This window comes from Plectropomus leopardus, chromosome 17 (genome assembly GCF_026936395.1).
Source record: "Plectropomus leopardus strain MGB_pleo_1.0 chromosome 17, ASM2693639v1, whole genome shotgun sequence".
NCBI classification, from domain to species: domain Eukaryota; kingdom Metazoa; phylum Chordata; class Actinopteri; order Perciformes; family Serranidae; genus Plectropomus; species Plectropomus leopardus.
Genome location: NC_142192.1, coordinates 12,562,472 through 12,576,605, shown reverse-complemented (window position 1 = coordinate 12,576,605; position 14,134 = coordinate 12,562,472). Strand labels below are relative to the sequence as shown.

Genomic DNA, 14,134 nt, shown 5'->3' with positions numbered 1-14,134 from the left:
AAGCAAATTATCTGATACCCAAATGTTTACATTCTTTAATGTGTTTTGTTTTCAGATCACACAGGCAGAGGTACAACAAGGACAGCAGCAGTTCAACCAGTTTACTGATGGACAGGTAAATATGCAACGACTATATCGATTGTGTCAAAGCTGTAACAATGACAGAGACATTTTTGGTAACATTTTTATTAGGACAGTCCATCTACAGATAGATATAATGAACATATAGGTTGAGTAAAGAGTTGAACTTGAACTAAACTATTGTGAGAATATGTTTGTCATGGTATATTTTCACATATGCTCTATAGATATTTTGGTAAACATCTACAGAATAAGCGGAACAGCTGGATTGTTAAAAGTCAATTAACAAGCTGCTGAAATGTGACAAATACTCTATAAACTATCTGCAGTCTGACTATATCCAAATTAAGTATTACCACATTTTCATTTGAATATTACATTTTGTATCCTTTATTTTGAGTTACAGTCCTTAATTCTGGCTTGCTAAAACTGAGTGTGCACATAGCCAGATATAAATATAATATTGGCACATCATTGTTACTGGCAGATATCAGATTTAAAATAATATATCAACCTCATCGAAATGACCATATCGCTGATGCAACTGGACAATAAGATACTGCTTTAATTATGTGACTTTGGTTAGTCGAAATAGTCCAAATTTGCCCGGGTTGTGGCTGTTGTCAGGATGCTCACAGGGAGAGGTTCCAAACCTGTTAAAGTAGGATGAATATTACAGTTTTGTTGAAAATTTTACACACAACCAACTATGGTATGTTTTACATGTATCCAAAGTGGATCTTGTATGTTATGTCTGCATCTTCCTGTTTGTTATTACAGTATGAGCATATATAAAATTATGTTCATCCCACTGCAGGAGAGACTTGATGTTTACTTTAATTGGGAGGAAAAATGTGCATATATCATTATCAGCATAAATAATTGGCCAAAATAAGATGGAAAATAATACCATTTTGGATTATTTGCAAAAAAAATCAATATAGTGCATCGTCCCCAACTTTTATTGATTTTTCTCAACAACAAAAAAAGCATATTTAACTTATATATCAGCACAGATACCTATACAAAGTGAAGGAATCAACAATAAAAAGTTTAAATAAATTAATATAAAATTAAAAGAGAACAGAAAAGCAGTTAATAAAAAGCACAGAGGGATTATGTGTAGTTTAGCTCATAAGTGTCTAGAGGATAAACAAAAAAAAAGTATAGCTCAAGCCATCTATCCAATAGAGTAACAAATAAAGGAAACATGGACCGCTCATGTTGCTTCTGGAGTATCTCTCAAGATTCTGAGGTAGATGTTTTACAAAGAGTGTCCATTATGACCTTCCACAATTGTTGTTCCTCATTATAACGTTCAGAAACATGCAGCTCGCTCTCCTCTCCATGAATGTTTAGAGCCACAGTTCCTCTTTCAGCTGATCTGCATCCTTCCAATCTGCTGCTGTCAGTCTTTTCTGCCATGCATCAGGATGTTAAAATGTGTTGTGTTTCGAATAGTTTCCGTCAACAGTGTCAGTATTGTGCATCCTTAAATTTCCCCTCAAATTAACCATAGAAAAAATATTTAGATTAAAAATGTTTTTTTCAGAACTGTATCAAGCCAAGAGAAGAGTAGCAATTAATGAGTTACTGGAAAAAAACACAGAATTTCACAAATCAGAAGTAGAAAGAAATGTGGTGATACATTATGGACACAATTTTTGATACAGGCAGATAAAACATTTGTCTTAAAAACACCTTGTAACAACCCTATACAACACCATGTAATTTGATGTCATCCCAGTAAAGTCCAACTCTGCACAGATCTTCAGCTTCTCTTGTCTCTCTCCGTATTTTACAGCAGTTGTATCAGATCCAGCAGGTGACAATGCCAGCAGGACAGGAGCTGACCCAACCGATGTTCATTCAGTCCACCAACCAGACAGCCGACGCACAGGTCACGCAGGTCAGCACCGAATGAGCCAACCAGGAACCGCTTTCTCTACACACAGCACGCACACCAGCCCATGTGATGCTGGCAGATGCCACCGACTTCAACACAGGACGCTTGATAAACCTGAGCCTAAGCACTGCTCATGTAGACGGGGGACCTGAAAACTTGTAACACTTATTTGAATGACTCTCAAAATTTCCTGTTAAGTTTCATCCATGCTTAGACACTTCTGACTTTTTCTACTTCTGTCACCCACATCTGTAGAGAAAATACAAATCCACTGCCACAGACCAACTCTATTTATCATCTCATGTCTGAACTTGGAATTTTTTTTTTCAAACGTATTCGGAGATGAATTGGGAAAGTCTCTGTCTACATGACCTGCTCCTGGCATAACTGTGGCTGAAGGAAGCCATGGGATTCTTCAACTCCTGCTTTCCTTTTGGAAAAAACCATACTCTTGTTATTGTTTTCTATGTAGTTAAATGGATAAAATGAAGCCATATACCTCAGAAATCACTTTTTACAGCAAGTCAATCTAAGAGATCTCAAGAAGAGGTTTTAAAGTTCAATGATAAATTCATGTAGTTTCTCTTTTGTGTTGTTTTCCACATTGACGATGAAGCATGACTTTATGTTTTAAGGGCTTCACTTAACGTCTGTATAGGTTAACTGTGTATGTGAGGGTGTGTGTGTTTGTATTTCAGGCACACACACTACTGTCATCTTTATTCTTCCTTCCATTCACTCTTTCTTCACCTCTGTCTTTAAAGCAGGGAATCTTTTCTCTTCCTTTATGCAGTTTCGCACAACCCTCTCTGGTGTTTTTGGAGTCTTGTTCCCTAGTTTAAGTCTCACGTACACACACACACGACTCCGTCTGGAGCAAAAACAAACACCCTTTTTATAGAACTCCCTTTTTTCTGAATACAAGTGTTTTTCTTTTGGTTTTGAGATGTTTTGCCTCTTATCTTCCCCATCATTTTTTGTACAGTAATGATTATTATCAATGTTCTTATTATTGTTTTGCATGTAGTTCAAACTGCCAGCATGACATGCAATAGATAGGTACAATTTTATTTTTGACGTTCTTTTTTGTAAACAAACTTTGTTTGTGGAAAAAAATTAAAAACATTACTTGTCTAAAACTCATGTTTTTATGGTATTTTTCTGGGTTTGTGTCAATACTAACCTTAATTTCTGTTGTTTTATTTTAGGTGAATTAAGGTCCTTACTAATGTGTGGACTGTAGACAGGGAGACAAGAGAGAAATGCAACAGCGATAAGACATGAACCAACCCAGTCAGCATCCGACTGTATTTCCAGGTAGACACATCCCACCACCAGAGCCCAAAGTACCTTTGTTGCTTCCATAGTAACTTTTATCTAATGGGTATAATGTCACAGCAGTGTCACAAGAGCAGAGGTGAAATATAACTAAGTTTATTTATTTATTTTTTTATTTACCAAACTACTGTACTGAAGTACAAATGTAAGATTCTTTTACTTTACCTAAATATTTTTAATCACATGCCACTTTCTACTTCTACTTCGCTACACTTCAGAGGGAGTCTTTTTTTTTTACTCCACTACAGTTTTTTGTTAACTTTAGTTACTACTTAGTTTACAAATTAAGATTTTTACACAATATATATGAAAATATACTAGGTTGGCTTAAGCAATTAGTTGGTTGGTTAATTTTTAAGTGCTTCTAATTCTAATACTTTAATACATTTACAATTACATATTTTTGCTTGAGTAAAATCTTAAGTGCAGGACTTGTAACAGACTGTTCTTGTAGTATCAGTACTTTTATTTATGTAAAGGATGTGAGGGCAGAAATTCAAATATAACAATGTTTTTTAACCAAAAACCTTAATATAGATATTGTCACTAATATAGGGTTGACTACTGGTACTTTAGCAAAATATTTATACAATGAGATTTTTGATAAATAATCATCAATAGTGTGGGTAAAGGTAAATAATAGAACAGCTGGAACAGTCTGTTAAGTCCAGAAAAGTACGTCACTTTACTGTAACACAGCCTATAAAACCAGGAAATGATGACACTATCCAAAGGCTAAGATGATATATATTTTCATGTCGGGATAAGGAGTGTGAATTTTAAGTTATTTTCATATTCAAGCACTCACATTAAATTATAATCAAATACTGGCAAAAGATTTTAAAAAATTTAGAATTGGATCTGAAATGAACAGCCAAATGAAAATGCGAGTAAAGGTTTGGGTTAGCCTTTCTATCGGCACTGTAGAGACCGTAGAGATTAGCTACGATTCACAAGTTCAATGTTAAATAGCTCGCACTGTGCATTTGTTACGTGTATTATTTTGAAATACTTCCAAGCATCACTCTTATGCCTGGGCTCCATTCTGCCTGTAACTTTAGACTGAGTGACGTCTTGATGTCTGTCTCAAAAATGTAAAAGTAGATTTATCCTTTTTTCTCTATAGATCTGAATAGATATGCATAGATAGCAGTTACATCACTGTGACCCGTCCAAAAAATGTGAACATTTAACAACGATTTTATAGTTATTTTTAGTATACATGCATATTTGTGTTTTGGGTGGCATGGTGGTGCAGTGGTTGGCATTGTTGCTTAAGGGCAAGAGTGGTCCAGGTTCAAACCCAGGGTGGGGGGCCCTGCTGTGTGGAGTTTGCATATTCTCCCTGCATCAGCATGAGATTTCTCTGGGCTCTCTAGAAATTGGTGACTCTAAATTACCCGTAGGTGTGAATAGTTGTCTGTCTCTGTTATGTGTCAGCCCTGTGGTGAGCTGGCAACCTGTCCAGGATGTAGCCTGCCTCTTGCCCAATGTCAGCTGAGACAGGCTCCAGCCCCCCGTCACCATAAACGGTTACGAACAATGAAAGAATATATGTATATTTGTAAGTACTCTACAAGTTGAAGAAATACTGACGTCCACATGAAGTACTCAAGTGCTCATGCCCATCCCTTATCAGGATATTGATATAATATCAATATCTTGCCTAGCCATACTCCTTAAGACTCCTCTTGGTTAAGGACACAAACAAATGCCTGTGGTTTGAACTGTTAGTTTGAGGCTTGTGCTGTTTTTCCAAATGCCCAAAGGAGGGCAGCACTGATCTAACAATGTCCTGCATTAGGGCACCTGATTTATTGCAGAACACGCAGGTTTGCAATCTTTCACCAGGAGCATTGTTTAAGAAGCATAGACACTGGCAAAAATGTGTGATCAATATGTGCCCACGTTGCACCTAAACCAAACTATATGAACACCACTAATCTTGTTTCTGCTGCCCTCCTCGAGTGCTGGAAAAGCTTCGTGTGCTGCAAAGGGCAAGTGGTTAACAATAGAGTCACGAGTTATTTGGCTGGAGACTTCTCAGCTCCTGCGAGATCAGACTGCATTCCTCATCCGACCTAAATCTTAAAAGAAAGAGAAGTAATTATGGTGGAACAGCAAATTAGGTAGACAGGGAGATGCAGGAGTCCCACTTTATACCAAGTTTTAGGTCTCACTTTCAACATTGTTTCACAGTTGAAGGTCAAAGCTCAAAAGCTGTAAAAGTGTTTTTTTGCTCCCACACATACACTCATAGTTAGCTCTAACTACACAATTATCTGGTTAAGCCACGGTAGTCAGAACCACAAGTAAACATTAGTCTGAGGCTCTTTCTTAATCGACTTATTCACTGAACAATAACAGCATTAATGAGTGCAGACTCATGCTCGGCTCTTTCTAATAAGAGCAACAAGGATTGTGAGAATGTTTGAGCTTAAGTCAAGCATGAAAAGGATTGTCTGATGGTATTTTTCTTGGCCGGCTCGTCTGGTCAGATCAAGGCAACCTGGGCCGGATGAATTGAGGCTGACTGCCTTGGCTGCAGTCTGGACCTTGTGATTGGGCCACAACGCCAGTTGGTCTCACCAAGTTTAGGGACAAAGCCACAACAGGAATGGACATTTTCTTTGTGTTTCGTCCTCTTTTCTATCTTGCTAAGGTGGTGTGAGCGTATTTTACCATGCATTCATTTTTGGTAAAAAAAAAAAGAAAAGAAAAAATCAATTGTATTAAAATACTCAAAGTTTGTTTGTAAGGATGTTAAATAGATTACATTTAGTCAAAAAACGACTGAATTTTTGTCCAAGTATTAATTCAGAATGAGGATGCTATCAGTTCCCATTTGAAAAGGCACAAAATATTGAGGTTTGAATGGATTTTAAAAATACAACAAACTATATTATTTGCATGATGAATAACATTCAATCTGCTCTCTCAAAAAAGGCGTCAATGTAATTTTAATTTACAAAGACGAAAGTCTGATTTGCTAAAGCACCACCGCTAATGACAAGCATCTTTGGAGGTGAGTCCGACAGATTGATGATAAGCTTTTAAAGCAACAGTGGGTAACTTTTTTTTTTTTTTTTTTTAACTTTTTTGCAAATCAGAAATCAGAATCAGAAGTGATTCCTTACAGTCACTCTGATGCCAAACATAGAAATTCACAGAAAGTGCAAATAAGTACCTGCAAAAAGTATGTAAAAATATAAAATAGAAAAATAGTAATAATAAGAGACAATTAGCACTATTATGTGAATATTTAAAATGATTAATATGTGCACTGTGCTGGGTGTGGAAATTGTGTAAAGATAAAAATCTATGTACCTTATGCTGCAATACATTCTAACCATTGTGTACAGTTAGAAATATAAAATACAACAATAAGTAACTTATAAAATATCTGTCATTACATCCTGAAGCTTTTACATAATGCAGATAATCTGTGAAAATACAAAGAAGAAAGAAACGTGCTCCTTTTCCTCCTCATAGTTCTCCTAATGGCACTAATACAAGAAAAAGTTCCCATCGGGGACAATAAAGTATATCACCTCGCATCACATCGCATCGTATAGTATTTATAACAACCATGAATATAACCAAACAGAGCCCAAGCTGTAGCCATAGTGCATAAAAAATAAAAGTGGAGATATAAAAAAAAGTGCCAGGGGAGGATCCCCTGGACTCACTAGTAGAGGTCCTGGTTTATTATTTTTCTATTAATTATTAATGTTTGGTCATTAACCCTTTGAAACTTGAAGCAACATCAATTTTCTTGTGATGCTTTCAGATGCCTTTCACAAATATTTAGAACAAATTTTAGACAAATTGGTACAATTTCTTTCAAAAACAATATAATGCAAAGACTGCAAGAAATTTGTAGAATTATAAAAATCTTTTAAACACCTAGGTAAAAATGTCTAGGTAAAAAAGAAAAAAGCAAGGGAAAAACTTTGTTTATAATGATCATAATCACATATTAAAATTATTTTACAAAATTATATGATTTTAAGCATGTTTTTCAGGTAATGTCTTTGTTTTTTCCTTTTCTTTTGTTGTTTTAAAGTTATTTTCAGTTGATTATCTTGTATTCTATTTTCATGCCAATTTTTGATCATCTCTTGTTTTTGTAAAGAAATCAAGCCAATTTGCTAAGATTTTAAAGGGTTAACCGGTCCCTGGCCTTCTGTTGTGCAAAAGTGGCCCCTAGGCAGAGTGAGTTGAGTATTCCTGCAGACCTTTTAGGATCAGCCAGTTTCTGTTGTGATGTTTTAAAATCAGCCAGGTTATGAGAATACTGCTACTTGTGTGTGTTTGATTAATCTTTTTATAGCTTTAGAGTTTTATGGGTTTGGGTTGTTTTTGCCTGTCGGAAGTGAGGTAGTGTCTACACGGCAGTCCCCTCCGCCCCTCTAAATGGTCGTCAGTAACACGCTGCGTGCTCTGTCACTGCTGTAAAAACATTAGGAGAGGTAGTAAGCTATAAAGGAGCTTTTGACTGGTCATGAATGGGCCACTTAGTGAGCTGGTGCAATTTCCTGACTCAGTCACTGAATGCAGTGGTTGACACTAAACATGTTGCAGAAAGGCAGATAGATTAACACAGGAAAACAGCCTCACCTCAGCTGGCATTTATCAGCATCTACATCAGTGGTTCCCTACTGGTGGATCATGGTCCAAAAGGGGATAGCGACTCCACTCCAAATGGACCACGAGTGATTCACAACCATCTCAAGTTTGCTAAAAACTGGCTGTCTGGGTTTTCTTTTTTTTTTGACCCTCCCCAAAGCTACAAATATTTTTCCTTGAGCCTCCCTGAGTGACTCAAGGAAAATTCATGAAGTGTTTATCCCACATCATGTGTTCAAGAACTGATGGAAATTTGAAAATCCAACGATAATTTCTGTTTGTTAAGTTTCTTGCATTGGTAAATGGTGTCATTTTGGTGATATTGTTTTTGGCAGGCCTGCGGTTTGGAAGGCAATTTATTTCTCTTTAGAGAAATAAATTGCCAAAAAACTTTAAGAGAACAAGAAAATTGCCCCCCAAAATTAAAAAATAACTAAAAGAAATAAAATACAAAATCACCAAATATTTTTGTAAAGAAAAAAAAATCTAAAATGTATGAAGAAAAAAAAATGCCAAAAGCTTTTAAAAAATACCCAAAATTTTAAAGAAAAAAAAAACACCAAATGTTTTATTTCATTGTGTTTTAAACCCACGGGTTATTTACTTTTTGTCAAATAAAAGTAATGTGGGGACCTTGAACTGATGACCAAGGAGAAATCTGGACCCAGTGCCTGAATCAGTTGGGAACCATTAGTCCACATTGTTTGACACAATGTCATTTCATCTCTCCAAAGACTATAACCACATGTATCACAACAATATTAACCCAACATAGCAGCCACTATGTCAACAGTTCAACCCTCCACCTACTCACTTATTCCCTCTGATGGTTTTCATTTAGAAAAAAATCTGTTAAAGAGGAGGAAACAGATGAAAAGGAGAAAAGTGATTAAATGAAAGCAAACATGAGTGCGGTCTGGAAAAGCCATTAAGTGGCGTAAGTAAACGTCCAGCGGAAATAAAAGGATGGTGGGGGTCGGACGCAGTTTGTACTCTACTATGTGTAGCGCACAATCGCTGATGTGAGTATTTTTAAGTTCCCATAGATTCCCTGAGTGGCTGTCGACTCCCGGAGCTCAGCGGGCTCTTTGGGGCGTGAGCGAATGCTTGGAGTGAGGAGTGCAGTGGAAAAACAACAGCGAGGGGAGAGGTGGGCGTGAAGGGAACACAACAGCCGCTTCCAAACGTTGGGCCCCAGTAGTCCGCTCTGGGTCATCCCCCGCTGTAATTCCACCCTGAGTGCCACCAGTTCTGTGTGAGCCCTTCCTTTCGGTCGGGTAGTGTATATTCGTACATTCAACCGCCAGTTACACATTCACATTTTACAGTCTGACCTTGCTCAGCTGTTGTGTGTTGTCACGGGGCGGCCTTTATCCCAGAAGGCCTCGTTGGATACCCTGCCCAGCTCTTAGTGTTGATTACTGGGTGAAAGTAACACTGAAGGAAGGTTGGTACTGTTATAGAAAGAGGGGCTGCCTCGGTGAGACTTTGATGTATATCCCTGAGGATAGTAGCAGGGCTGGCCTGTCCGTCGACACCCTCTTCCTTCATGGCCCCCCAGCCTGGTTTGGACTGCTCAGAGGCAGAGATGAAACTAGGCTAACAGAGAGAGAGTTGTGTTGGGAGATCCCCACTACAGGATGCCATTGTGCTGATGTTTAGATTTAGTACCTCCTCCTTTCATCGTGGGGTGGTTAGCTTCCACAAGACTCTACAGTTAGATGACCTTCTCAAATTAGACCCCTTGTCCTTTAACTCGCTTTCATTTACATTACAGTTCTGTTCTAGAGTCCCAGTCCTTATATTCTTCACCATGTAAATTACATTTAAGTTCACGTTCAAGTCGAGAGTTATATTCATACATTAAATATCAGCAGTTTATATGCTCCTCAACTGATCATAATACAAATATAAATCTGTTTTACTTGTATATTTCCAAACATATTGAAACGAGAATGGGGACTTGGAGAGCAACCATGTCTGAACATACTTCCAAGACTACTACAGTTATGTCAAAATATGGTTGTGCCTAGCTTATGTACTTCTACTATGGAAATATTTCACGAACTTAACTAGGTGTGTAAGGATACATCGATCTAGATCAATATTCAGTGATCAACCATCCAAGTAAAGACATCGATGCGTTGTCATCTTCATTTTGAAATTCCCAGGGTGTGGCTGTGTCACCATTTCGATGCAGTTAACCCTCTTCCTAAACATTCAAACACCTTAGCACTAGGCAGACAATGGTTTGCAGCCACGAAAAAGACAATCAGGACACTTACTGATATCGTCTCATATCAATCTCAGGTCTCTGATTCAATCGAATCAAGACTTTGTGATATCAGCATATATCATGTCATTGTCCAAAAAAATCTATATAATATCACCATTGTGAAGATTTGTCACCAACACTATTAATATCTGATTAAATCTGCTGGGGTGAATGCTGTTTTTTTTAGTTTTTAAATTTACTGGTAACATTATATAAAAGTGACAAAGAGTGTTCCATGTGAGTTATTAATGCTTGGGCCTACAGAAAAATTGCATGCCCTGCACCATCTCTTCCCGTCTCTTTCTTTTTCTTTCTTTCTTAAGCACCTTGCAAAGCTGTGCTCAGTCTTACTTGTCTCTGTCCTTGTCTTAGTCCTAACAGTTTTGCCACCATAATGCGTATAGTTTGCAGTTAGTGGGTCTATTTTGGATGGTTAATAACACATGGCTTTTTTTTTTTTCTCAAATCATCTTATGTCAATTTGATAGACATCATCCAGCCCTAGTTTGCTGCTTCTCTCTGTTTTATATCATGGTAAATTTATCATCTTTAGATTTAAGACTGTTGGTCTGACGAAACAAGACATTTTAATTTATCAAGTCAGCCTGTTTTCATTTCCATCTCGTCAAATACCACCGCTCGGTCAGTAATTTCGGCATCAGACAATGATGCACAAAGACACCTATCGTGGCGGTATGATTTGCAGCCTGGCGGTGTCAGTTTAAAATGCATGTGGACAGCACCTTTTGCAGCAGTATGATAAGCCAGCATCAGTTTCAAACACTGCTGGTGACAATGTAATATAAGGACCGGAAAGTCCGAATAGTGTGGGCGGGAGGGGGGGTGGATGTGTTCAACAAACCTCGGACTTTCACTCAGAAGCTCACAGTTTGCTTCCCATATGAATGATGGTTTTTCTAAACCTTACCACGTACTTTTGTTGCACGAGGAAATAAAAAATATATAAGGTTTTTTTTACAAGGTATTAACTTTACTTTGAAAAAGACTGTACAAGCAGAACTGTACATTGCTTGTGAAAACAGTAGTGTTTTTTGAAAAGACACAATGCATGTAACAGCCTTAAAATGACACAGTGTCCCAGAACAACAACAACAGACGCAGGAGGGGACAGTGTGAATCACATATATATATATATATGAAAGTCCACTGATCAAGTGGCGATATTATACGAGATGGGACTAGAACGTGTTGCTTAAGTTGAGCTCTGGGAAGCTGTGATGGACATTTTTCACTTTGGTCTCATATTTTAACATACTGTATGTGATTTCAATAATTTTGCGTAGGATGAACATGAATATGTATTTAACTACATAAGATCCATTGTGAAAATTATATATTTTGGACTGATTTACCGTGTTAATCAGCCTCTGGTCAGTATTAAAACATTGCTGTTAGAAGTAGAGCTGTCAACTCTTCATTCAGTTTTATAGCCATCGGTGAGTCCATCAGTCATTATGTGGGATGCTTAGTAAAGAGTTAAGGATTAGTGTGTTACGTTATGTAATGAGACTGGGCCCTGGGAATAACGTCTAGATTTGTGACTTGTGAGAGACTCCAGCTGCATTCCCTCACGTCATCCGACAGACCTGCATGTTCCATAAACTGCAGCCACCACAACGGACAGGAACGCACATAGCATGAGTGACCTGTCACTGCTGTTTGTTGTGGAACATTTTAAAACGTTCATAATCCTAAACACAGGGCTATGTTAGATGGTCTGTTACTCTGTTAGATGCAGGAAACAATGTTTATTTTTATTCTGGAAAAACTTTCATTCTTAAATGCTGTCAGTAAAGAAGGCTTCACTGATGTGGGGGACCTGAGATGTGAGCGATGAGGTACTGGACAAAGAGAGCAGTTTTGTTCTTTCACATTCCTCATTTCTTTTCCTCCTCGGGAATTTAACTTCCAGTACCTCCAGGTTTACATTTTAGTGCTTCGGTGTTAGATGAATAGAGATATTATCTCAAAGACACACATCATGGATTACCTTGGCGTTTGCTGATGTAACTGTTGGTGTCAGACAAAACACTGGGAGTTCGGGGACCACCTTGATAATGCGTGCCTCGGAGGCCCTCTGACAGGTGATCTCTCTACAGGGGACTGTGCTCCATAACCCCAGTATTTGTGTCATAACCACAAGCCCTCCAGTGTGTCACAGTTATAGATTTAGAAAGCTGTGTCCACTGAGGTGCTGTTGCTGTGTGTCCCCCAGCACCTGTCTCTGTTGTCCCAAACGCCTATAGCCATGGATTCAAGCCCCCTCCCACAATAAACACAAGTGACATTTTCATTTCAAGGTAACACAAAGGAAAGTTTTATTACCCATCGCCCTCACCATTAAAAAGTATGTGTGGAAAGGTTACATCAGGGGCACTTTAATCCTTACAAACTACTCCCTGGATAATTTAATAATATCAGTTGAAAGTTCAAGATCTAAGACATTTTTATGTGCTCAGTAGATACATTTCTCACCAATTTTGGTCGCAAATTTGTGTTAGTGAGCACTTTTCCTTTGCTAAGATAATCCATCCACCTGACAGGTGTGGAAGATCAAGATGTTGATTAACCCCTTGAAACCTTAGCAAAGTGACTTAAAATCTTTCAAAAACATTGGAGGAAGGCAATGAACAACTTCACAAGAAATTACTCAAAATTAGCACGGAATCAGTCAAAAGTTAAAAGAAAATTACATGAAAATTAGTAGTCACAAAAAAATAGAAGATGGAGAAGAATGGTTAAAGCAAACCCCCCCCCCCAACAAAACGGCTTGAAAAAAGTGCCAAAAAAGTAACTGTAATTAACTTTTAATATATAATTATAATCAAATAAGTACTTTCATTTTTTTTCCCTCTATGTCTATGTCTTTTTCTGCCTTTTGATTTCTGTTACTAATTTTCAGTTCATTTTCTTCCCAGATTTTCCTGATTTCTTGCAATGTAACATGTCTTGCCACATTGCTTGTTGCCTTTTAGCCATGTTTTCAAAAGAAATCAAACCAATTTACTCGGGTTTCAAAGTTTAAACTCTTGCGTGTCCCAACATAACTTAAGAAAGGGATGTCAATCAAAGTTAGAATTAAACAGCATTATTACTACACAGGTGTGCCATGGGATCGTCACAGTAAAAGGTGACTCCAATGTGCAGTTTGATCTCACAACACACACAAGTTTTGAGGAAGCATGCCAGTGATATGCTGACTGCGGGAAATCCACCGGAGCTGTTGCTCAGGAGCTGAATGTTTATTTCACTACCACAAGCTATACCCAACGTTGTTTCGGTGAGTTTGGCAGTATATCCAAGGGCCTCAGATCTGGACCACATGCAACTACACTAGCCCAGGACTGCTAATGCAACAATTGGTTTGCACAACCAAAGAATTTCAGCACAAATTGTCAGGCACAGTCCCGAGGAAACTCATCTGCATGCTTGCCGGCCTCAGTGGGGTCTTTCACTGGCTGCAGTTCGTCATTGGAACTGGCTTGAGTGGTCAACTGCACTTTGGAAAGGTGTTTCTTTTCACTGAATGAATCTGGTTTTATATGTTTTTCTACTGTTATGCCATGTATGTCATCGTGTGGGCAAGCTTTTTGCTAATGCTAACTTTGTGAACAGAGTGAACTCTTAGTTTGACAGATTTTAAATTTTGGTTGGGTAGACAATATTTTATATGTCTAATGACATTAGGATTTCATTTTGTGTGGATGTTAACTTTTGACGTTTTGTAAACGTTGGGTTTATGTTCTTCATGCCTTATAAATAAATGTTTTCCTATGTCAAGATGACATTGGCATGAGAGGTTTGGAAGACTTTAAATTTAGTTACCTGACAACATAACTTAAAACCAACAAAATATCAGTGTCATCTGTCCTCATGTCCTCTGT

General features: G+C 37.8%; 2 protein-coding genes across 9 annotated transcripts in view; both read left to right on the top strand.

Annotated features, from left to right (window-relative positions):
* The window catches only part of nfyc (nuclear transcription factor Y, gamma), a 30,681-nt gene extending 27,551 nt beyond the window's left edge, over nucleotides 1–3,130 (top strand). For all 8 annotated transcript variants that reach the window (XM_042506148.2, XM_042506146.2, XM_042506147.2 and 5 more), the window contains 2 exons: nucleotides 56–115; nucleotides 1,886–3,130. In XM_042506148.2, the coding sequence (XP_042362082.1) occupies nucleotides 56–115; nucleotides 1,886–2,005 (180 nt within the window). In that variant the 3' untranslated portion in view covers nucleotides 2,006–3,130. The remainder of the gene's footprint in view (nucleotides 1–55; nucleotides 116–1,885) is intronic.
* A 67-nt stretch (nucleotides 3,131–3,197) lies between these two features.
* kcnq4 (potassium voltage-gated channel, KQT-like subfamily, member 4) overlaps nucleotides 3,198–14,134 on the top strand; it is a 71,692-nt gene continuing 60,755 nt past the window's right edge. The window contains exon 1 of the mRNA XM_088090439.1: nucleotides 3,198–3,304. The gene's annotated coding sequence lies outside the window, so the exon portion shown is untranslated. The remainder of the gene's footprint in view (nucleotides 3,305–14,134) is intronic.